The sequence below is a fragment of the Schistocerca serialis genome, chromosome 6, assembly GCF_023864345.2.
Source record: "Schistocerca serialis cubense isolate TAMUIC-IGC-003099 chromosome 6, iqSchSeri2.2, whole genome shotgun sequence".
Taxonomy (NCBI): domain Eukaryota; kingdom Metazoa; phylum Arthropoda; class Insecta; order Orthoptera; family Acrididae; genus Schistocerca; species Schistocerca serialis.
The window spans coordinates 409481614-409507312 of record NC_064643.1 but is presented as its reverse complement, the minus strand read 5'-3'; the positions used below and the strand labels follow the sequence as shown (position 1 = coordinate 409507312).

The 25699-nt window shown below is 43.8% G+C and overlaps 2 protein-coding genes across 2 annotated transcripts in view; one reads left to right on the top strand and one right to left on the bottom strand.

Moving 5' to 3' along the window:
* Nucleotides 1-1660: 1660 nt before the first annotated feature.
* LOC126483756 (uncharacterized) lies at nt 1661-23335 on the bottom strand. The gene is made up of 3 exons (XM_050106899.1): nt 23156-23335; nt 4387-4533; nt 1661-4268 (listed from the first exon to the last, which is right to left on the bottom strand). Exons 1-3 carry the CDS (start codon nt 23205-23207, stop codon nt 4054-4056), a joined length of 414 nt encoding a protein of 137 aa, XP_049962856.1. The 5' UTR covers nt 23208-23335; the 3' UTR covers nt 1661-4053.
* Nucleotides 23336-23899: 564 nt separating this feature from the next.
* Nucleotides 23900-25699, top strand: part of LOC126483639 (uncharacterized) — a 230129-nt gene continuing 228329 nt past the window's right edge. Inside the window, exons 1-2 of the mRNA XM_050106694.1 lie at nt 23900-23998; nt 24244-24295. Of these exons, the coding sequence (XP_049962651.1) occupies nt 23929-23998; nt 24244-24295 (122 nt within the window). The 5' untranslated portion in view covers nt 23900-23928. The remainder of the gene's footprint in view (nt 23999-24243; nt 24296-25699) is intronic.

Here is a 25699-nt window from a genome sequence, read left to right as displayed (position 1 = left end):
CCCACGTGTTGAGCAATTCGGCGGTACGTCCACCCGGCCTCCCGCATGCCCACTATACGCCCTCGCTCAAAGTCCGTCAACTGCACATACGGTTCACGTCCACGCTGTCGCGGCATGCTACCAGTGTTAAAGACTGCGATGGAGCTCCGTATGCCACGGCAAACTGGCTGACACTGACGGCGGCGGTGCACAAATGCTGCGCAGCTAGCGCCATTCGACGGCCAACACCGCGGTTCCTGGCGTGTCCGCTGTGCCGTGCGTGTGATCATTGCTTGTACAGCCCTCTCGCAGTGTCCGGAGCAAGTATGGTGGGTCTGACACACCGGTGTCAATGTGTTCTTTTTTCCATTTCCAGGAGTGTATTTTCCCCTCAATATCCTTGACCTTTTCAGTTAAGTACGTTACTTTCTTACTGGCTTGATTAACTAGCCCATTTAATGTATTCACCATTCTCAGAACAGTCTGGTAAAAGTCTCTAGTTCTCTGCGCATACCTGCAATTATGCCCAATAGCCTAATTATCGCATCCATGTACAGGCGAATGTTCTGTCTGTGTACACCCATACTCTCGGGTTGAGAGGGAGACATACGCGCATATTTGTCCATGGTGTAGCACAGACTGATGTACCAACCTCTCTTACTGTGCTATATTTGCAAAAACTCTTGAAAGTTTCGCCTGTACCCACCATCATTCAGTTTTCTTGTTTTATGAATAACCAGAAACCCATACTGTGAATGATACCAGCAATCTGCACATACCTTTACAAAATCATTGAACGACATGTCCGTTCAGACATGTGCCTGGTAAATGTGTTTTAAATTCCAGTTGTCTTGTTTGAAGGCTATAATGAGGTTTGCATTAACCCTATCCAACTGTTTGGGGATTCTGAAACATGTTTGACTTAGATAAAATACATCAGGACCCATATGACAGACGAAAGAGAAATATTTGGGAATTTGATCTTGGTTTTCCACAGCAACATCCTCAAGTATGAAGACAGTATTTGGCTTTGCTTTTTCAGGTGGAGGGATATCAACACTTTCACTGAATGTTATATATCTAACACCATTTACACTGCACAGTATCTTATGCAACAGCTGACACTTAGGTTGAAACTGTTTTTGAGAATACACAAACATGTTCAAATCAAACCCCATCTACATGTGTTAGCAGAGTCATGCGGACATTAATCTTCCCACAATTGGATGGACCTACAATAATGGCTCATATATTATCGGGAAGGAGAACTCCATTCTTCTTCAGGTCTTAATTTGCATCTTCACAGGACCAGTCACCGATAACAAAGTCCTTGTGGCGAGAGTGTTTCACCCAGCCTGCCATGATACTAACTATGCCAGGTACAGACAAGTAGTTGGCATATATAGAAAAATACACTTGAAAGGATAATAATATGTGTAGCCACTATAGTTCCATCACTTAACCGACTGAGCTATATTGACTACACAGAGAAAACAGCTATATATTTTACCCATGAAGAGTAACTTCATCAAGGATCATCTCACTAACTCATATAGCATTGAAAAAAATTAATAATTGTAATACTTTGATTATAATGAGAAAGGTATGAAATAAAACACAAACACAGTTTGAGATTATATATACATAAATTATTTATTTAAATATCATACATGGGGTGGAGTATTACATTAATATCATTACAATCTGCATGTATCTTCTTCTTCACACCTGTACAGTATTTACCAAATAAACATTTTTGACAAGCGATAAATTCAGCAATAAAGCAAATAGATGACTCGGGTCAACGGAAGCGTCCAATTCCACCCATTGGCATTGGCCCGTGACGTATGGCTGTTGTGTGTGATGTTACGACGGCGCGGAGTTTAGTTTGTGAGTGTGGCGTGTTTGTAGTTGTTGTTTTGATGAGATCGGTGGTGATCTCTGGTGGTGTGTTTATGGGTAGCATGTTATGTGGCGTATGGGGTTCATTTGCGTGGTAGCATTGCACGTGTGTGGTAATGGTGGTGACTGTGCTTTCAGCGGTATATTTTTCAGAGAGATAATGATTTTGGTTTTGCTATGTCGACATTAGTGTAGTTTTTTTCTGTTCGTCGTGTGTGAATTTTGGTAAATTGCTTGTTTATGTCTTTGGTAGGTATGGATATGACTGACAAGGTCAACAGTTTTCGGTTGTCAGTGATGATGGGGGACAGTGTGTTGTCTCTAATAAAATTTCTTCAGCTATTCTGCCTGTTGGCTGAAGTCATGAAGTGTTCAGTGTGTTGTTCAGAAATGAGGCTTCTAAAGTTACGGTGTCTTGGACCAGGGACAGCTACATGTGGAGATGTCGTAAGGATAACAGGTCAAGGAAAGAGTAAAGAGTTCAATTCCAATTTTGATTTTCTAGATGCTTTTTTTTGGGTAGGATTAAGTGTGGTGGTGGTGAAAGTTTTGAGATTTACGGTGTGATATCGGTTGTTACTGTTCAAATGTGTGAAAAATCTTATGGGACTTAACTGCTAAGATCATCAGACCCTAAGCTCACACACTACTTAACCTAAATTATCCTCAGGACAAACATACACACCCATGCCTGAGGGAGGACTCGAACCTCTGCCGGGACCAGCCACACAGTCCATGACTGCAGCTCCTTAGACCGCTCAGCTAATCCCGAGCAGCTTGGATGTTACTGTTGACCTATATAGGTCAAGGGAAGTGGTCGATTCCAGGTGATTTTTGTGTGTAGTGGAATTTGGGAAGGTTGTGGGGCCTTGTTATTTTAGTGTTTTTTGTCGTTTGGTGTTGTGGTGTGTGTTTATATTTAGTTTGTCTGCACCCAAAAACCCCCAATTTCCCCCTCTTGTCCCATTAGTTTCATTATATTTTTGGAAGAATGTCTGTTTGGTGGTTTTTCGATCTATTTTCGTGTTTGTTATGTTCATGTGATGACATCATAGGAGCCATATGGGAGTTGTTGTGAATGGTCGTTTCCGCCATATTGGTAACGTCACTGGTCAAAGCAGACGGGTGGAATCGGATGCTTCCGTTATCCCGATGACTCACAGTACTCAGATTACTCAGGTTTTTCATACACACACACACACACACACACACACACACACACACACACACACACACACACACAATTTAATCTGTTTCTCTTTAGGTTTAGCATTCATTTGCGAACAAAGGTGTTACTTAAGATTGTCAACATGTATACTATACATACGTAGGGAGTTTACAACATCACTGCATGCAGAGTCTATGCTGGCAGCCAATGGTTCAGTCTGTCCTGGGCAAGACGAATGGCAGTGTCCAGACTGTATAACTTCATAACTGAGGCACGTCTGCCCCCGGTACCTGAGAGGTCAGTGCGACAGAATGCCAATCCTAAGGGCCCAGGTTCGATTCTTGGCTGGGTCGGAGATTTTCTTCACTCAGGGATTGGGTGTTGTGTCGTCCTATTCATTATCATTTCATCCCTATCGACGCACAAGCCTTCAAAGTGGCGTCAAATCGAGAGACTTGCACCCGGCGAACGGTCTACCCGACAAGAGGCCCTAGCCACACGACATTTATTTACTTAGAAATGTCTTAGATAAACACAGTTGCCACCCAATTTCACACATAATGCACAGTCATCATACCCTGTTGTAATAGAAAGTGTCACACCAGTAAGGCGAATGTCTGGGGAGAACGAGTTGGATAATACTCTGTAATCATCTGCTGATTGATGTAGCTCTCTGCACGACGTATTTCATCCCAGTCAAACTCAGAAATTGGCACTTTAACACATTTGGATACATTTTCAATCTCCATTCTCACATGCAACCCCCAGACATGATGCTCTTCTATAGCAACGTTCACACGTTTCGACCCACTGGGAGTTAAATTGCATGTGGAGGTCAAACGTGTAGGTGAACTCGACACCTTCTTATCCACAGTATCTGCACTCCGTGGTTGCACTATCACAGACATGTTCTGCCAGGATGGGCCATATGTTGGTGACCAGTATTGACCTCCATCTTGTTGTTTAACACTACCAGCGACAGCATTCGATGTGTCGGGTGCAGATCAGTTGTCCTCATCACACAAATCAATGTCTGGGACAGACAACAGGAACTCTCTGTCCTGCTCCATCAATTGTGCCATGTGCGCTACCGGATCCCACGTGGCCCCTACTGGTTCAGACACGCTGGAGGCTGTTGCTGCAGGCCTTGATGAGATGGCAGCCGAGGTGGCTACAGGCCTGGATATGGCCACAGAGCTAGGCATGTTGGCCCTCGACCCTGTTGAACAAAGACGAGGAAGCATTAGATATGGACCAAGACGTGAAAACTTTGAATAATAATAATTATAATATTACTAAGGCTAAGCAGAGAGAATGATGTGATATGGGATACTTACCTCTCCATTTAATCCTGTTCAGCATGACTGTGCTGTGGTGCGACTGCTGTTGATGCCTCATTGTTTTTCTTCTTATTCTTCTTCTGATGCTGCTAATTGACTGAACAAGACTGAGGCCCCAGAGCTGCTGCGCCTCACCTATGTCTCCTACAATGACATCACCAGATACTACCATCCTATTGGCTGAAGTCTAGCATGTGACCAGATTAAGTGCTCCTATTAGTTCCCACCATTTCACCCACCATCTCGGGTTATGTCACAGAATGAACGATCACGTGCTCTGATGGTGGCAGTATGTACTAGACCATTTAGACCTCATGGTGAATACAGTGTATGCGGCCATCTTGAGTAACAGTACTCCCATCATCAGATGATGTCATGAGCGACAGTGCCCTCTGGTGACTACTGGGCACTAGGCCATGTGGTGAACACAATGTATGCCGCCACCTTGAATAACGGTAGTCACATCATCAGCTCATGTCACGGCAGCACCCTCTGGTGGTGGTACTGTATACTAGGGCCGGACCTCGTGGTGAACCCACTGTTTGCAGCCATCTTGGCTAACAGTACTTGTGTCATCAGTTGACATCATGGCAGCCATCTTGGATTATGTCATGGAACAGATGACAGCGCCCTCTGGTGGTGGTACTGTGTACTAAGTCAGTTGGAATCTGGAGCTTGTGGTGAGCATTACACACTGCATGGCTGTACTGCATGAAATAAAGACTTCAGTTCGAGTCCTTTCCCCCCTCCAGTTCATAGGAAGAGGTGACTTAGGTAGTCCAATCCTCCCCTAGTAGAGATAGCCTAAGTGACCTTTCTTTACTGCCAAAAGCTAAATCAGTATGGCCGGACGCGGGATTGAACTGTCGTCCTCCCGAATGCGAGTCCAGTGTGCTAACCACTGTGTCACCTCACTCAGTGTCCATGTTAAGGGTTTAAAGTCCTGTCGACATCATGATCGTTAAAGATGGATGATGATGACGATTATTTGGGTTGAGGGGACGCTCAACATCACCATTGCGCTGACGAGAAGTCAACATGCAAATCTCATGGGTGGGGACTATGGCTGTACCCACATGTGGAGTAGTTTATAATGTATTAAAGTCTGCCGCCTTTCCCCACCACTTTAGGGATGAGGCCTGACCGTTCACAACATTTCATTATTCCTGTAACACTGGTATCGGTATCTATCTGTGAGGACGGTGGGCATATCTCCAGTGAGACCAAGGGCTGTCCTAATATCCTTATACAGGACACACATAGCCACAATATGCTGAACTGAAAGCGACATGCCACAAACTTCACAGAATGGTGGATCCTCCCGCCGGAGGAGGAAGCCACATGTCAAAGGACTATGCCTGATCCACAGTGAGGTAAACAAAACCTTCCAGCGGCGAGGCTGACAAAGTTTGCCAAGCCTTTGTGGTCGATTTGAGCAACTGCAGTTTGTTGTCCGTCACCTGCAACCATTCAGTCTCCTATTGACGCATGATGCATCTGTCAGAGAATGAGATAATGGCGTGCAATGGGATGGGACATTGATGGAAAGCACTATCCCAACATGCTTCCTTGGCAGCTTTGTCAGCCATGTTGTTACCCTGTATCCCAATGTAGCCAGGTACCCAGCAAATGATCACCACCTTGCCACGGCTTTGTAGCTGCCATAAGGAGTCATGGATGAGCTGAATCCACGGGTCTACTGGATACATTTGGTGAAATGCCTGCAGCATACTAAGAGTGTCGGAACAGACAAGAGAACTCGTATGATGATGTCTGTGAACCCTCTCCAGTGCCATCAGAATGACATAAAACTCCGCATCATAACTTGTAAATTGTTCTGGAAGACGAACTTTAAAAACCCTATAAGGGAAAACCGCAGAACAACCGAGTGGATTCCTCTGCTGGGATCCATCTGTATAAATAACGATAAACAATGGCACATACTTAAAATAGATGAAAACAAAGTTGTAAAAACCAAATCTGGGGTGCAATTTTTCCTGTACTGTCTCAATCGTAAAATCACTTTGGGCCTCTGAAGACACCAAGGCAGCAGTGTGTTCCATCCCTGGGTGTGTATTTTCATGCCCAAGATTGGCTTAAAAGAGGGGCTCTTCACGGCACAGGTGGTAACCACGGGTCACCTAAGTGTGGCCAATGTGGAGCCGGCAGAGGACAACTGAGTCCCTGTGAGAGGCTTGCATGGAAGACTTCCACACAGTCATAGTCTCCTTAATGACACACAGTTTACTGTGCATACTGATATGCCATTCCATCTCCCAAAGCCGAAAAAACCCTGCAGCATAAGTCATAACGTAGGTCAGGTTCAGAGATGCCCATCTCCAGAAGCGGTTTCCGTGTAGCCTGTTTGGCCAGCCTGTCAGCGAGTTCACTGTCTGGGATTCCGACGTGTCCTGGTGGCCACACAAACACCACTGAACGACGGAACTGGTCCAGGGCATAGATAGACTCCCGGATGGACGCCACCAAAGGATGGCAAAAGTAGCACTGGTCGATAGCTTATAGGCTGCTCAAGGAGTCAGTACACAGAAGAAACAATTCCTCGAGGCATGAACGGATGTACTGAAGTGCACGAGATATGGCCACCAGCTCTGCAGTGAATACACTGCAATCATCCAGGAAGGAATGCTGTTCAATATGGCCTCTGTGGACAAAGGCGAAGTTGCAGAAGTCGTCTGCATAAAGACAAGGAGAGATGGAGGGCTGAAAGCTGCTGCTAGACTGTTAATGGCCACTAAAAATAGACACACACACACACAATACGGAGCCCTGCGGGACTCCATTCTGCTGAATACAGGGAGCTATGGGAGGCACCAACTTGGACATGGAAAGTACAAAGTGACAGGAAATTTTGGATAAAAATCGGGAGTGGGCCCCAGATACCCCACATACACTTTTCATAAATCAAAAAAGATGGTAATCAGGTGTCGGCATCTGGAAAAGGCTGTTTGGATGGCTGACTCGAGGGACACAAGATTATCAGTGGTAGAGCGACCCTGGTGGAAGCCACCCTGTCATGGAGCCAGTAAGCCACGACTCCAGGACCCAACCCAACTGCCGACACACCATATGTTCCAGCAGCTTACAAACAATGTTGGTGAGGCTAATGGGACGATAGCTATCCACATCAAGCGGGAAGGTGACTTATGACACCCAATGGTCGAGAGGTCTCTCTCCCAACACTCCAGCTTCCATCGTTTGATAAGTTGGGGAACGCGGGCATGGAGTCATTTGAAGACTGTAAGGTGCTCCAGGGAAGGATGCCGCTTACACCGCTGTAGAGATCTCTGACGCTCCTTAATTGCTTCAACGACTTCCGGCGACCACCAAGGGACTGCCTTTTGCCAGGGGGACCCTAAAGAGCAATGGATCGCGTTTTCTGCAGCAGAAAGGTTTGTAGAATGCCGATGTGAAATACTTAGTTCTTGTGATGTATTTTCTACCCCTGATAGAGACCCTCGCGGTTGTCGTCGTCGTCGTCGCCTTGTAGTCACCTGCTCAATCATCACATCTATGTTTCCGTGTGGGGGAGATTCAGTGGTGACAGCAGAGGTGCGAGTTTCTCAGTCCACCTTGTTTAAAGCCCATCTGAGCAGGCGTCCGTGGGCCTGACGCTGGGGACTCACAGGAAGATGGGGAAGTGGTCACTACCATCCAGGTCATAATGTGCTCTCCAGTGGATAGATGGGAGAAGTCCTGGGCTGAAAATTGATAAATTAATTAGCCACACTGAAATGTGTGGCGGCCCCAGTATTTAAGAAACAGAGGTCGAATTCAGACAGTAAAATTTCGACATCTCTGCCTTCGCCAGTAAGCAGGTGCCACCCCACAAGGGAGTTACGGGTGTGAAAATCTCCCAAAACTAGGAAAGGTTTAGGCAGTTGATCAATCAGTGGAGCTAATACATTCAGGAGTACTGCACCATCTGGAGTAAGATTTACATTGCAGGCAGTTATCTCCTGCATCGTCCTTATTCTGACAGCCACAGCTTCAAGAGGGGTTTCAAGGGCACAGTGTCACTACAGACTGAGTCTAGGACATGAAAACACAAATTCCACCTGTCACTCGATCATAGTTGCTACGGTTCCTGTAATACCCCTCATAGCCACAGAGGGCAGGGGTCTGCATTGCTAGGAACGAGGTTTCTTGGAGGGCAATGCGATAGCAGGTGTACAGCTTAACAGTTGCCGTAGCTCAGCCAGGTGGTGGAATAAACCACCGCAATTCCACTGGAAGATGACGTCATCGTGAGACTGGGAAGGCATGGAACATTGAATGAGGCAGTTTACGCCTCAGAATCACCTGCTGCCACCGACTTATTGCCTGAGCAGTCTATAGCCATTGTGCCTGAGGGTCTGGCGTTACCTAGGTCCTCAGTGGATGCCAGAATCTCCACTCCATCCAAAGATGCATAGCCTGTAGGTATCAGTGGTGTGGGTGCCACTGAAATTTCCTTGGTCTCATGGGTCTTGTGTTTGGATTTCTCTCGCTGCTCCTTGGATTTCCCTGGCTGGGAGGACTTCACTGGCTCAGTCTCTGGGATGGAGGATGAGTGTGAAGCCCTACGACCAGATGCTTTTGAGCTCTTCAGCCACTGGTGGGTGTCATCTTTCCCACTAGCAGAAACCTGGGAAGGGAGTGACTAAAGAGACCCCTTCCTAGTGAGAGGAGCCGAAGAAGACTTATGCCTCTCCGGCTTAGAAGTGGGGACGGAAGTCCCTGATGGTTGGATGGGGGGGGGAGGGATGTTGCTCCTGAAGTAGGTGGTTTGGGAGCAACAGGGAGGGAAACGCCCCCCACCATCAAGGGGGCAGGTATAGTCTTCCAGCTCTGAGAGGTGATTGGGGTTGGTCATAGCCACAGGATGTAAGTGTTCAAATTTCCTATTGGCCTCAGTGTGGTCAGTCCATCCAGGTTCTTGTACTCCATGATTTTCCTTTCTTTCTGGAGAATCCTGCAGTCTGGCGAACAAGGCGAATGGTGCTCTCCACAGTTGACACAGATGGGAGGCAGGACACATGGAGTATTTGGATGTGATGGGCGACTGCAATCTCGACATGTGGCACTGGAAGTACTTCCAGCACTTAAAGCACTGCACTAGGGGAAGGATATGGGGATTTACATCACAGCGGTAAACCATCAACTTGACTTTCTCGGGCAATGTATCACCCCCGAAGGCCAAGATGAAGGCACCGGTGGCAGCCTGAATATCCCTCAGACACCGGTGGACACGATGGACGAAATGTACCCCTCGCTGCTCTAAACTAGTGCGCATCTCATCATCAGATTGCAAAAGAAGTCCCTGTGAAATATGATACCCTGGTCCATAGTTAAGCTCTTATGGGGTGTGAAGGATACTGAAGCATCCCTCAGCTTGTCACAAGCGAGTAACGTCCGTGACTGGGCAGAGGATGCTATTTTGATGAAGAGTGACCCAGATCTCATTCTGGACAAGCCCACCACCTCCCCAAACTTGTCCTCTAAATGCTCAACAAAAAACTGAGGCTTCATCATCATGAAAGGTTCCCAATCAGCTCTCGAACATGCAAGGTATTGCGGCAAATAAGATCCACTGCAATCCTTAGCCTGAAGTTCGTCCCACGGTGTGGCGAGGGAGGGGAACGATTTGGGGTCATACTTCTGTGTGTTGAGTTGAGCTCGTGATTGCTTAGAGACTGCTCGTGTTTCACCACCAGCAAGAAATGATGGACTACGCTTCATCACGTGTCATCCGCCCTGATGCTACCCACTCTGACAAGGGGTCCTCCCAATGGGTGCCACCCAGCCACAGCATAGGCCACCTGGCAGGATGGCCATTGCCGAGAGTCCCAATGCCCCAGGGGGATGGGCATCTACCCCTTGGCATATGTGGGGAGCTAACGGCGCAGGCATCAGAAGAGCAATCCCTGTGTGGCCCGGGGGCTACAAACAACAGGGTACATGGCTACTCCAGCACAATAGACTGGCTACTGTGCTGGATATCAGGTCCAAAGAAGTCCATGCTCATCGTCGACGCAGAAAGCGACACTGCATAGTGCATGGTGGAAAACGCACCCATGAAGGTGATGGAGAATGGGCAGGAATGAAATGTGACGATGAGGAAGTGGGCTAAAGAGCTCAATGCCTGATGGACACGATGCATCATGTAAGGCGCCCTTTCTCAACTGGCTCGCTCTTCGGGAAAATTTTGAAAAATAGGGGTCAAACCCTACAGGGGACCATCACATAAAGGCCAAAGCATGTGAGACTTCTTTTAGTCGCCTCTTACAGCAGGCAGGAATACCTTCAGCCTGCTCTAGCCCCCGGACCCATGGGAGGGGCATGCATGACAGATGCAGATATTTGAATCAGTCTGTAGCATATATACCAAACAGCTGGGTCGCTTGAGGCCGATTCCTGAACATTCGTTTGAAGGTGGGTTGGATCACTGAACTAAATACCAATGACACAGGTGACACTGAGATTTTCAGCACCTGTTGAGCCAAAGGGAATCGCAGCCAAATCCTGAGTGGTGGTTCACCAGCCTCTGCACACAGACTCTGAACTGGACTGGTCTGAAAGGCTCCAGTTGATATCCAAATGCTGTCATGGTGGACAGCATCTAACATCCGGAGGGAGGAAGGACAGGCCGATCCGTAGACCACACTGCCATAGTCGAAGCGTGATTGAACAAATGCGCTCTAAAACTGCAGGAGGCGAGACCTGTCAGCTCCCCATATTTTTCTGCCAAGGCATTTCAAAATGTTCAACAGCCAGAAGCCCTTTGTTCGTAGGCCTTTCATTTATGGGAGTCATGTTAATTTCTTGTCAAATAATAAACCCAATAGGAGCACAATGACTTGAAAACGTAAAATACGGTCCCCCATTGTAAGCTCTAGTTGGTTAAGATTCCGATGAACACGATTAATATTGACACACACAACCTTCTCAGGTGAGAACCGAAAACTAATTGTCTGGGCCTAGGTTGCCAGCCTCCTAATTGTCAGCTGTAGCTGCCTCATTGTCGTCGTAAGATCAGAGGAAGAGTAGAAGATTGCAATGTCATCCACAAACAAGGAGCATTTGACAGGGCTCCTGTCTGTGGAGGAAATGCCACTGACAGCGATGGCAAACAATGTGACACTGAGGACTCTGCCCTGGGACTACCATTCTCCTGAACATAGCAATTGGACATGGCATGCCCTATGCGATAATGAAAATGCCAGTCCTCGAGAAAGGATTGGATCAGAAGCAGTAGGCGTCCACGCAGCTCCCATTCATGAAGTTGGCGAAGGATGTTGTACCTCCAAGTAGTGTCATATGCTTTTCCGAGGTCAAAAAACACACAAACTAAATGGTTTTGGCGTAAGAAGGACCCTGTATCGCCGTCTCCAGTAGAATTAAGTTGTCAAGAGTGGAGCGGTAGCGCCTGAAACAGCATTGGGAGTGGCTCAGGTGACCTCAGGACTCTAGCAGCCAGACGAAGCGGTGGTTGACCTTGCGTTCTAGAGTCTTACCCATACAACTGGTAAAGGCGACAGTCCAATAACTGTTAGGGGCGCTATGGTCCTTGCCTGGTTTCCGGAATGGAATTAATATTGCCACCTTCCAAGTCGTGGGGTACTGTCCATCAAACCAGATCTGACTGAAACAAGAGAGGAGCTGACCTTTCGCTTCAGGGCACAGATGACGAAGCATGGTACAATGGATCTGATCAGGTCCTGGAGCAGTCTCTGGCTGCAGATAATGCTGATTCCAGTTCCCGCATGGAGAACAGAAGATTTTATACTTCCTAGTTATGTGGGAAGAAACTGAGCTTCCTCATTTCTGCAGTCCAATGGAATATCTGAACAGCAGGAGCTTGTCTGGACGACGAAGTAACAGTAAAGAAATGTTCCGTTAAAATGTGAGCCATGTCTTCTGGTGAGTCCACCACGACCCCATTATTTGACAAGGCCATAAATCCGTCTTATTGATTCCCAAACGTGCACAGCGGAAGTGGACCGATTAATGGAAGTCGTGAATTCCCTCCAGGAAGGTCTCTTCCGTTCTTCGACCACTCGCTTTGCATGTTCTCTTGCACACCTGAAGGCATGAAGATTGTGTGTAGTTGGACACTGTTTGAAGTACTGAAGAGCTATCCATCTGGCCCGGATTGCCGATCAACAGTCTTCATTCCACCACGGTACAGGCTGTCGTCCGAGGTGGTTACTAGACCCAGGATAAACTCTGTGACAGCCCTTCGGATCTCATGAGCGACATGGGCCACCACCTCTTGTGCACAATCCTTTCGTTCAAAAATAGCCTGTCGACTGTACTGTAACCAATTTGCCCTTTGCATCATAAACCTGCGCAGACTCCTGCTGGTCACTGTCCTAGTCGGCAGACAGATCCACACCGCAAAGTGGTCACTAGAATGTAAATCTGGAGACACTTCCCACTGAACTGAGTCTGCAATAGCTGAGGAATGAAGGCAAAGGCCAGTAGCTGAAAAAGACCCTTTAGCTATGGAAAAGTGAGTCATCTGACCCACATTCATAAGGCAGATATTCTTAGAATTGACGAGTTGCTCGATCATCCGACCCCGGAGGAAGTAGTAGTTGAGCCTCATAGCACACTGTGGGCATTGAAGTCCCCCACAAGGAGGAATGGACGTGAGAGTGCCTGGAAGAGGTCTGCCAGTGAGTCTGCATCCAAAGCATCATGGGGGGGGGGGGGGGGGTGGCAGGTACAAAGAACACGCTGTGATAGTAAAGGGTGTGAGAACTTTCACAGCAATTGCTTGCATGGTCGTGGTAAGAGGGACAGGGGAGGAGTGGCATCTATCATCAAGGAAAATAGCCACTCCACCTTTAGCCCTGTCTCCAGTAGTATTGTCCTTCCTGTATATGTGGTAGCCCCATAATGCAGGTGTGTCTGTGACTAAGATGCATTTCTTGTAAGCAGATGCAGAAAGATTTATCCTGGACCAATAGCTGCACTTCTTCCAAATGTGAGCAATACCCATTCAAATTCCACTCTAACACAGAAGTCCCTGTGGAAGCCATTGGTTAGTGATGGTGGTTCTTTTCTTTCTCTTTCGGAGGTAGCAATTTACCAGGGAGGTCAGGGGAACATTAGCCGGTTCCATGCTCTCTGGTTGGAAGTCCATATCCTCAAGGGCATAGTCTCACTCAGAAAGTGAGAGAGCTCGTCGATCCGAGGGTATAACTACTGCTTTCTTGGACTTAGAACTATTTTTTGAAGGGCGTTTTTCTTTGCTGACAGGAGGAGGCAGTTGCCTGGGTTGCCGGGGTGGCTTAGTTGGCTTCTGATGTTGGGGAGTGGTATGTGGCTCAAGTGGTAAGCATACTACTGACGGCTTCTGAATGACATCAGTTGCAAGTGGAGAATTTCCCCCACAGCTACATCAACAAGTGCATGTGCTCGTACTTGAATCTGTGGTCTGAGTTTGTGTGGAGGCATCACCCTTAGCAAAAGAAGTAACAACAACTGGTTCTTGCATAGCTTTGAAAGTCTTTTTAATTTCACCATAGGGTATGGTTCTCTTTTCTTTCAAATCTTGAATTTTCCTTTCCTCCTTGTAAACTCCACACTTTCTGCTTCCCACTGGGGGATCACCAGAGCAGTTTACACATTTCGGAGGAAGTGTAAAAGAAGTCCCTGACTCGTGACCGGAGCCTCCACAATTTCCACATGTAGCCTTCCTGTTACATCCCATAGTGATATGGCCAAATCTTTGACATTTATAGCATCCCATGGGGTTAGGAAGAAAAGGGCGAACCTTAAGGCGGATATAGCCTGCAAGGATATGTTCCAGTAATTCTGGAGTACTAAACATTAGAATAAACATTGCCGATTTTTCCAATTTGCCATTGACTCTCCTCATATAATTCTGCACCTCCGTGACGCCCACATTCTTCCACTCTTAGCATAACTCCACGGGGTCCACCTCCATTATATCGGAGCAGGTAACCATGCCCTTACTGAAGTTAAGGGTGTTACGCAACTCAATCTTGACTGGGTAGTCACCTATGGCCTTGCATCCCAGAAGCTAGATATTTGGTTGGAACTAGCAGTTTCAACTAAAATCATTCCATTACGAAGTCGTTTGACACTTTTCAGAGAACCGGCAATCCCTTCGAATGCCTTGTGAATGTAGAAAGGGGATATCTTCTCAGAGCTTCCACAATTTCGCTTGATTACAATGAAAGTGTTGAGGCACACTAATGCCCTGTTACTATTATTCTGGGGCTTCTTTTCTGGAGGACTCACCAACTGAGCTCTCATTGATGAGTGGTTGTAGGTGCTACCTGACAGTACACCTGTCCCATCAGGAGTAGGTAGTTTCATAAGACAATTCCATAGGGATCCCATGAGATGCAAACGTCGACTCAGGCAGAGCCCTGCATGCATGAGCAAGCCTTATGCAACTGGGGGGCCCCAGGTGCCCCAGAGGTTGCCCGTTAAAACTGTTTTACCTCAACAGCCATTCACCTCCTCAGCACGTAGCACACCTTGAGGTTGAAGTTTTTTTATAGAGGTGTGTAGCTTCCTCGCAGTCCAGGCGGTGAAGCCAAGACCGCTGTTCTCCGAACCACACAGCATCCCACAGCTGCGCCGTACGGTGGTCACTGAAGTATGACCAGAGCTTACGGTGACAGAGGACTGGTGGTGCTTCCTATACTCAGCAAATGAATGCTGAGCCCCTGAGGGGCGTTACAGATGGAGAACAAGCTCAGAATGCTTCAATGATGGGGAAGGAAATCGGCCATACTCCTTCATGGTAACCATCTCAGCATTTGTCAGGAGCGATTTAGGGAAATCATGGAAAAGCTAAATCTGGACAGCCAAACACAGATTTGAACTGTAGTCCTCCTTAATGAGAGTCTGGGATTGAAAACCATTAACGAGCATAGGTTCAGAACACGACATCATGGGGGGACGTGAGGCATCTGTCTTCACCGGAGAAGCCTTGTCCTGATTCTCCTCCACCTCCTATACAGCCTTTACTGGCTGTAATTCTTGCAAAGGCCCATCCATGATGAATGTGGAGACAGATGAAGAGCAGGCAGCCATGGGACCCACAGGCTGCAGTTCCGGGAAGAGGGGTCCTGAGACAGAGCCCTGTCACTAGTACGTGCCAGTAAAGGAAGCTGTTACTCTGGCCATAAGTAAGCAGTAGTTCATTAAGATGGTGACGCAGAAATGGGAGAACTGGTTTGGAAAAAATTGGGGTAGTGGGAGGGAAGGCTGTGACTTTCACACAATTGGTCCTGATATCAACAGGGTGTAGGCACCCACATTTTTTTCTTGGCACAGTACAGAAGATGTGGTAAATAGATTTACATTTTTGAATTTTCTTCTCTTTCTTGAAAACTGGGAAAAGTGGTGAACATGGAGGATGGTGCTCTGTGTAACTCGCCTACAAAGGTGGTTGTTCACAAGCTCTATCTTCATTACCGCATTTTGGGTCCACTGCGCAGTGGGATGATATACATATGACAAAAACAAAAGCATTGGAAGCACCCCATGGGCAGTTTCACATCACATCTATACACCATGACTATTTCTACTGGGGGACATTCCCTTCAAAGGCTAAGAAAAAGGCTCCTGTATATGTTCAGGTATCCTTAGGACTTTCCCGGACATGTTAGACAAAATGTATGCCGTGTCGGTCAAGATTAGCCCAAGAATTCTTGTCTGTTTGGAGCATAGGTCCTTGTAGGAGATGATTCCTTGACCCAAAAGTTTTGTATGAGACAATGGTCTCTGATATGACACAGTGACATTCACATTCTGTAACAGCCATAAATTTTGCACCAAAGGAGACTTCAATCATTAGTAATCCATTGCTAATTTTTTTCCAATGATTCAGCTTCTTCAAATTTATCTTTAATATGTTCCACAAAAATTAATGGCTTTGTCACAGTAAAAGTATCCAACATTTTGAGTACATACTAAGCACTGGATAAAATGTTTAACTCCGACATCTGGTTTGTCCCTCTTCCCATGGGATAGCCACTTATAACTGTCCACACTGAAATTTCTATACCTGTGTGATGAGACAGTTGGATCAGATAGGCCATTATCTTCACGTAGTTTGCTATGTTCCACGTGCATAATGTCTGCCCTGATGCCACCTATTCTGATCAAGTGCTTTCCCCACGAGCACCACCCAGCCGCAGCAAAGGCCATCTGGCATAATGCCCAATCCTGAGAGTCCTGATGTCCCAGGAATACGGGAATCTACAGCTTGGCACACATGGGAAATTAGCAGCTCAGGTACAAGAAGCCTGATCCCTGTGTTGTCAGAGGGTTCCTGAGAAGAGGAAATAACAAGCCCACCACATTGGATTGGCTAATGTATTGGCTTAGAAGCACAAGCAACATTCTACACAGGTGCCGTGCACAGACGATCTTTAACTCTGTATGCACTAAGCACTATTTAAGGCGTTCCTCCCCAGTCCGTCTACACTACAGAAAAATTTGGAAAATGGATGTCAAATGCAGAAGGCAACCAAAAATTACCTCAGGCAAAACGTGATGTAAAGTAAATGAATGAATGAATGTTCCAAGGAAAGAAAGCTGAACTTAGAATAGCCAGGTCGACTTAAAAAACTGCCACCATCAGAAAAAGTATAAGAGAATGAAGGATGGTAAAGGATGAGAGACTGCAACCAGAAACAAAGTAGGTGGTACAATAGCTTGGAATAGCTTGGAACCCCATGCCCATCTCAGATGTACTTATGAAAGAGTCATGAACCCCCTGATGGGAAAGTAATGTTGGTTTGATTTTCCTAAATGAAGAGGATAACCTCTGCATGGATGTGTTGCCAAAAGTAGCACAGCTAATCGGAATAAATACCATCAAATGTGAAAGACTGTGCGAGACACTGTAAATTGATATAATAGCCTGAAATGTGGCTATAAAAGGAATGGCTTGTTCATCAAGACAGTTCTTCCAACCACACAGTGTTGTACAGATACAAATCCTTGACATCAAATGTTTAAGTGAGGTCAACCAACCACCGAATAAAATCTTTTAAGTCAATAACATTTGCAATTTATTCTGGTCTACTGGTAATTTTCTGGATGTCCCCAGTGGTGTGGTGTGGACAGACACTGTGTGTAAATAACATCTGATTATGATGCTCGGTAAGGGGCAGGACACTTCAACTAGTTGTTGCTGCGAACCATGAGGGTGCCACTGAATATGACTGCAGAATGTGTGATATTTAGGTATCTTTGAATGATGTCAGACTATTGTTCATTTAGGATTTCATATGTTCTTGTAATAAAAGTTTCCATCTGTTGAAGAAGGCTATGACTAAATAAATGACTTAGTTGAATTTAGAAATGTTGGTGAATCTATTACAAAGTACTACTATTTATTATACACAGAACAATAAATACTGATGTTGAGTACCAGTTAATTATTGGATGCGATGGACTGAACAGAAGTGATGACAGACATTTGAGTACACCGAATAATCAATACTTGCTTGTAAAATAATAGGGAGATGAGAGTTTTCTGTCTGTTCCCAATTCAAACAAGTAATCTGTAAATAAAGCCAAGTCTGTTGAGAGAACACTGAACAAAAACCGATAACAAGAACAAAGAAGAGCAGGCACAATGTGGGTCGAAATACAATAAGCAGAATGGCATGCTTGATAGCAGCTCTTGCAATGGACTGCTCTACACTCAATCAGGCTGTCTGGTGTGCACCACTGCTACATGTGGTTCAGCCCATGTGACATTCCTCACTTGCCCCTGGCAGCAATCGTCAACCAAGAGCTGTAGTGCCTCTAAGCCATAACTGATATCAGCCATTGCTGAGGGTATTAAAAAGAGAAAGGTAAGTCAAAAGCAAATAATATGCCATTACAGAAATAATTAAAGAGTGATGATATCTAACAATGCTGAGCGTATGGGACTTTTTAGGCAAATGGATTCATACACACCGTACTCCCTAGCTCTGGCTGTACCCTCCACATATGATATTTTTATGTTCCCTGGAAAGAGACCTTACAGGGAAGATTTTATAGGGAACAGAATAATTGCTAAACACAAAAAATAGTGTTATGAAAACAAGCAGTCTGACCTAAGTGATACTTCTGTGTGACTGAGATATCTAGCTGGAGGACCCATCACTACTGCCCCTTTTTGACCAGGAGAGGAATTTTAGTCAGTCTTGGTTACAGACTCTAACACCACTCCTTCCTCACATTGCAAATGGAATGACACTTGTATCATGTAAAAACTGTTATATAATTGTGACGCTTAAATAATAATTTTTTACTTTGTTCCACTGAATAGGAACATAACCAACCACACGTAAATTATGATGTAATATTTAATTATGTTTTATTCTCAACACACAAGATATTTTCTTTCACAGTGGTTAAAATATCCAGGAAGGGAGTGCAAAAACTTGTCTACATAGGTATCCTGATTTACATGTCACAGTCTTGATCAACAACTTCTAGCAAACAGTATCACTGTTCCTTGAAGAAAACCGTAAGTGGTTACTTTTCTGATCTCTCTAACATCCAAACAGGGGCTGCAGATCTAATTACAAAGATGTTAGCAATAAAATAGAATTTATTAAGTAGCACTGTACAGAGGAACTACACCAGCAGCCCAATATAGCAGGAACTGTCAAAGTCAAACGAATGCAGTGGGCCGGCCATGTGGCCCAGATGGAGGATCACAGATGGCCTCGGAAGCTCCTGGATTTCACACCTACAGGAAAGAGACCGCCAGGGAGACCCAAGAAACGTTGGAGGGATGGACTCCATGAAGATTTAAACCAAGTGTCAATAGATATGGACGAATGGCAGATAGCAGCAATGGACAGAGTACAATAGAGGAGGAAACTTGTAGATGCGTGCGGTCCACTGGGCATGATCATGTAGTAGTAGCAGCAGCACTGTACAGAGATTAACATCTGAGTCTTATAATAGTACAAGTCTATGGGAACTGATATACAGTCAATCGTAAGTGGAAACTTTTATTTTTAATTAATGGGTATATAAGGAGAATGACACTTATAATCTGAAAAACGTTGTAATTTAGTTTAATCCCAGTGTCTGGTGTACGTAATATCTTTTACTGTAATACATAGGTGATGAGACGGGAACCTTGAAAACAGAAGAAGAAGAAGAAGAAGAAGAAGAAGAAGAAATACCCACAAGTAGTTGGCAAAATTTGTGCAAAAGTATTTATAGAAAATAACACAATAAAAACATGAACCAAAAAAGTCCCCATAGGAGCAGTCTAATATTAACAACAACATTATACCGTATATTAATATAATTAAAAATAATATATTAACATAATTAAAAATAATATATTAATAACAGGTTTCTAAGTGAACTGAAATGCTTACACTCTTTGCAATTGTCTCAAAAGAATTTGCAAAACCGAGAGAGAGATATGGCTCTGAGCATTATGGGACTTAACATCTGAGGTCATCTGTCCCCTAGACTACTTAAACCTAACCAACCTAAGGACATCATACACATCCATGCCCGAGGCAGGATTTGAACATGTGACCGTAGCAGCAGCGCGGTTCCAGACTGAAGTGCCTAGAACTGCTTGGCCACAGCAGCCGGCAGAGAGAGAGAGAGAGAGAGAGAGAGAGAGAGAGAGAGAGAGAGAGAGAGAGAGAGAGAGAGATGGGGGGGGGGGGGGGGAAGAAGGATAAAAAGGAGGAGGAGGGGTGTGTGAGTGTTTTCTGGGAGAAGGTAGGGGGGATGCATCGACATGCATGGTAAAGATGGAGGAGGAATGAAAGTTTCTCTGTGTCTATTCACCAACCTGAGGAAGGAAGGGAGGAATTAAGGTAAAGAAGTTGATAGTTGTACATTCCATTATTATTATCATTAGAGATGGAGTATAGGCTCAGAAAAGGACATCACTAGGAACTGAAATCACCTGTGGTGTTGTTTTAGCAACCACTTATGAAAACTGAGTGACAGATATAACTAATATGCTAAAGCTTAGTGGACTACATTGTTGACGACTATGGAAAGAATGAAAATGAAACATGACACCACCACCACAACAGCCAACACCACTCATTACACAATTACAATAAAGCAAAAGAGAAACAGCAAGACATATTCAAGAAGTTTCCACACCAAACATGTTTTATTAACAAAACACTATTAGTATTTATACACTTATACCAGCAATTACCATATAGATTAATTCAAAATGTTTACTTCTGGGACAGTGTACAACACTCTCCTGCAAATAAGGCACAAAACGGTTTATGTTGTTTTCATTTGATCCTCAAATTAAGTGAAGTGTTTTATATTGATTCGCTAACACTCAACATAACTGTCAGATTTCAATCTGATCTAGATGAGTAACACAACAGACCAATATGTCACCACATTGAGATTTTGTATTCAAATTTGTTTGCATGGCAGTAAAAGTTACATATTGCACCCCCCCCCCTTGCATTTTTCAATATTGCACAGATGTAAACACTGGACTGCGCTACCTGTCAGCTTCTCACCACAACCTTCAGTTTCAGTTGGCTTTTACATTCATCGGCTTCACCAACTCACAACCAAACTATCACCTTCCAATCTAAAGACCAGCATTACTACAACCCGCATTCCAAAAAATAAGATGGATGCAACACAAATATTGTCAGTATCTGTTCTCTTTCTGTTTGCATACCTATATTCTTCCACACCACACCAACATTACGCACTGAGATGAAGCCAGCTCCTGGTATCGGTCGGTTGAGTTGACACTGCTCCTCTGTTTGCTAGTCAATTCCGCTACCGTAACTGACTTGTTGATAGTGAAGGTGGAATATACACCCACCTCTCTTATGGCAAATATCACCAAACACAGCAGACAGTTAAGAAAAGATGGCAGTATTTCTAAGTTTACAATGTGAAACTATTTCAATATAAATAATGAATGTATACAGTGAAAACTAGTGCATGACAAAATCAGTGTAATATCCAGAATTTGCTTACAGATGAATAAATAACAAATATGGTAACCCAGCCCTTCCGTCACAATTTTACAGCCAAACTGCCCCCTGATAACACAGAAGCACAAATAAATGAACAGGTAAAACAGTAAATGAATGGTTGCAGTAACTGAATACTTTTCTGATGTTTGATAGTAAAAGAGAATCCATACATGGTTAAAGCAGACAAAATGCGTGCATTTTGTATATTGAGATGCAGAGTAGTATTTTTTTAAAATACTAATTATTTTCTGTAATTTCTCTCTCACCAACATAGATACAAAAGACAAGACTGGCCACTGGTTGAACAAATTCACATTCCACAGAATATGTCATTATGCCTTTTGGATTTATGGGCATCCTCATAATCCAACATAAAAATTATGTTTAAGGCAATAAAGCAAAACGAAACTGCTTTCTACTAAGATACAAACATGGAACACTATTGAGTAAATTACTACTTGATGCAACTTATAATCATACTATAAACATAAGTCAGCTTGTAAACAACGACAAATAGGCCTACTTATGTTCACATTCAAACTATCAAAAAATCAAATAATAAAGAATGTGCAGTTGTGTAATGGAGGATTTTTGTGATTTTGAAAATATTAAGCAAGTTGTCATTCAATCTGAATTACAATCTGAATCTCAGTAAATTACACTGAACTATTTGCACAGGCTACAAAAGCACTGTTATGTTCAATCTAAATTGTATAATAGAAAGAACATTTTAATGGGCGACACAGGACTGGATGCTCAATGCATTTCGTTTGCTACTTTATATACACTATACTGCAACGAAGTACAAACCAGTAGGAAATATCTGGGCAAAACAAACAGGAATGAGATACCGACAACTGGATGGTGTTGAATTTTAAAAGGTCATATGTATAAAAGGTTACATGGAACTAAGTAACAGTTACACTGGCCCTTTAACTTAGTGTCACAACAAAAATGTACACCATCAAACATAGTTAACTAACTAAAAAAATACATTCTTTCCTACGGTATTATTAACATCTTGAATAGGTTGTCAGATATATATGCTAACATTCGCAGTCTGATAATCAGATATGACATGCTTTAATCTGAGACAGTGGTCGAAATTTTAAAGGCTAAAGCTATGATAATGCATTGTTTACAGTTAAATATATGTCTACATACAGTGACACGTTGACATGGAATTTACTAAACAAAATACTGTTGATTTATTACCATTAACTCAAACTAACGGTATGTATTGGAAAACGTATTATCATGGTCGTATAGATTCACAATTTCTTCATGTTTTTAAACTCGAAGGCAATTAAAAATGGTCTCATGCAAACACTAATGAGTGAGTAGCAACTAAACAATGCGGTTGTTTAAATTTAAATATTCGTTGGTTCTCTCGCACCGGCAATTTTATTTTCCTATTTATTTTATGTTTGGATTAGTATGTTACCCCACGTCAGGATAAATATTAGCCTTTTACAGGAAAGAACGCACACAGGGTTATGCTACGAGCTGCTGACTCGTAAATATCATAGAAAAACGAGTAAATACGATTTGGTACGCCGAACAGGTTTCATGTAAATTCACATTCGCTTACAGAACTGAAGTCGTTTAGTGTGTTACTGAAGGTAAATAGGTATATTTTCCATTATTTAGTATACAACTACACGCTACTTTACCATCTGGGAGAACATACAAACAGTAAACAAATATCTACGTTACCGAAATGTCAAACAAGATGCAATATAGCCCGATTTACAGTTTACTTTTACCTGAAATTCGCATTCCACGATCTCGGTGTCCTCCAGTAAGCGCACTGTACATTTATAACTAACATTAATGTCACTTTTGCTTCCAAATTTTAGCATCTTCGTATTTATGGTACATGTGACTGTTTAAAACGCGTTCCGTCACTTTTTGCACATACACTTCGGCACACTACCACGCTCCGTCGAAACTTGTAAGATCTTTGCCATGTTATGTTTAACTCTGACAATTAACAGAAGGAACGTCAACGAATCAGAAGGAATGTAGTGATGAACTACGCATGGTCCAAAAAACTAAAACTCTCGCACGTTATTTGGCAATGACACCTGCTCGTCTACACGTAACGTATAAATCTAAAAATATATCAAAATTAAATGCAACTTTCTTGCACGAAAAGTAGTTTGAGTATGAGAAATAAGGTGATTTTTCACGGTTGTGTATAAAACATAAACTGTGGTTGGTTGCGCCGCCATTTGTCAGAAGGAACGAACCAGTATGAGAAATTTCTGTGTCAAAGTTCTGTCATTGTAAGAGAAATATCGACTTTAATACTATACAAGAAGAAAAATAATACCTATGTACTAGTTAAATACTCTTCATTTTATATCATATAAATTTTTTTATCACTTAAAGTGTGATTTTGTATTGAAATTAGCATTTAAATACAAAGTATTTGAATTAACTTCTCCCGCCATGAGAGCGTTGGCAGCACTGTTTCGCTCACAGCTTCTGCTATCAATTAACAAAGGATTCCGAACAGGCGGTTTTAGATTCAAACATGGCAGCGGCGACGAGTGTTGTTATGCTTGACAGGGGAAATAATACGACGTGCACCATAAATTTACACGGTAAGGGAGCTCGATTCACGGCACAGTGATAGTATTACGTATGTTCTACATGTTTTATTACGAATTACTGAAATAATTTACTGCTGTGACGGTATATCACGGAAATATCAAGTGGCATTGCACTCATGCCTGCCGCATAAGCCGTAGTTGAACAGTGCTTTTGCGTACTGTATGTAGTATTGTTGTAAATTTTCATGGTTACCCTAAAAAATATTGCGTCACTTAGCTTTGCTTTGCATGTGCAGGTGCAACAGTCGTTTCGTGGCGTGTGAATAATCAAGAACAGCTGTTCGTGAGGTAAGTTAATAAACTTGATTTCACTTGTACTACAGATTAATGGAATTAAGTGTTGCCATCGATTTTTCGTAAGTCGGTGCAGATATTCTGTGGACTGCGTATTTAGTCTCGTGTACGACTGCAACATTGCGGCGAGTTACAAAGTGTGCATGAGTGTTCGTGGAACTGCGCTCTTACTTTGTTCGTGATGTTCTGGATCAGTTAGAAAAAAATTTCTTCGTTGGGTGATGAGTTTGGATTTTAATGTGCGCTGTTCTAGTTGTTCTTGATCGTGCTTCATATTAATTTTATGTCCATTTGCGGACTTGCGTAATAGTTAAGTATAAAGCTATGTTCCTGTGTGTTCCTTCAGAGAAATTAGGACAAGTCTTGCGAATTGTTGGCATCTCAAGTGTTTGACCTGAAAGCGGGTTTTAAGCAAACCTGTGTGATACCGAGAAGTTCAATTGCGTTTCTCAGCATCAGAAATGGACTTTGCTTTCCAAGACGGAATGTTAATACCAAATCGCACTTACATTTGTGTTGGCTTCTTGCAGTTTGGTTAAAACCTGACTGTGACTTTGCATACCATGCTGTGTCTAGACGATCTTACATAGCACGTTCACTGTAAACACCGCGCGGACGGCGGAGGTGTAAATTAGTTGTGACGCTTATTGGCATTGTGTGAGGTGATGTTCAAGGCGCAGAATTTTTGTTTCGCTCGTCGTATCGTTTTGACAAGGATTACTGGAGTGATAACTTCCCAAATATTGTTCGCGCTTTGTATCATTACCTGATGTATTAAGATTTCGTCCGTACGTCACGGTTGGCGGCGACAAGTAGTTCTTGAAGTCAGGAGTGCGCAATTTTCTGTGTTAACAGTTTCAAATTTTGAACTTCCCAGTTGTTGCTTTCCGTCATTGTATGGTTGTGTGGGCATAGAAATGCGAAAACGTAGTTAACTGTTGTTTATTACATTTCGTACTTTGATATAGCATCGAGAATTGATGGTAAGGTCTACGTCCTAGACATAATTGTTTCATCTTCTGTGAGCTTTTGTTTGCTGTTCAGGTAGTCGATACGTTGGTAGATAATTTCATGGTCGCTTCGTTGCTTATAGCGTGGAAGCAATACTTGTCGCATCGATGCCTTGAACGCAGCTAACTCAAGTCCGCGTATGATCTGTCCAATGTATAATTCTAAGTGTTGTTGAGTCGACGCACGGTTTGCACTTATGCATTACAATCAAAGATTTCTCTTTTAAGTTTGCTAAGTTGTATATGACACAAAAGAGGAAAACGTGAAAAAAAAATTCGTTGAGTATTCTCTTGTTTTCCGAGTGTGATTTAATTTGCCTGAAGATGCCATCCACGATTTCGGCAACCTAGGGAGTTGCTCGCATCCTGCACTTGCAAATTTAATGTT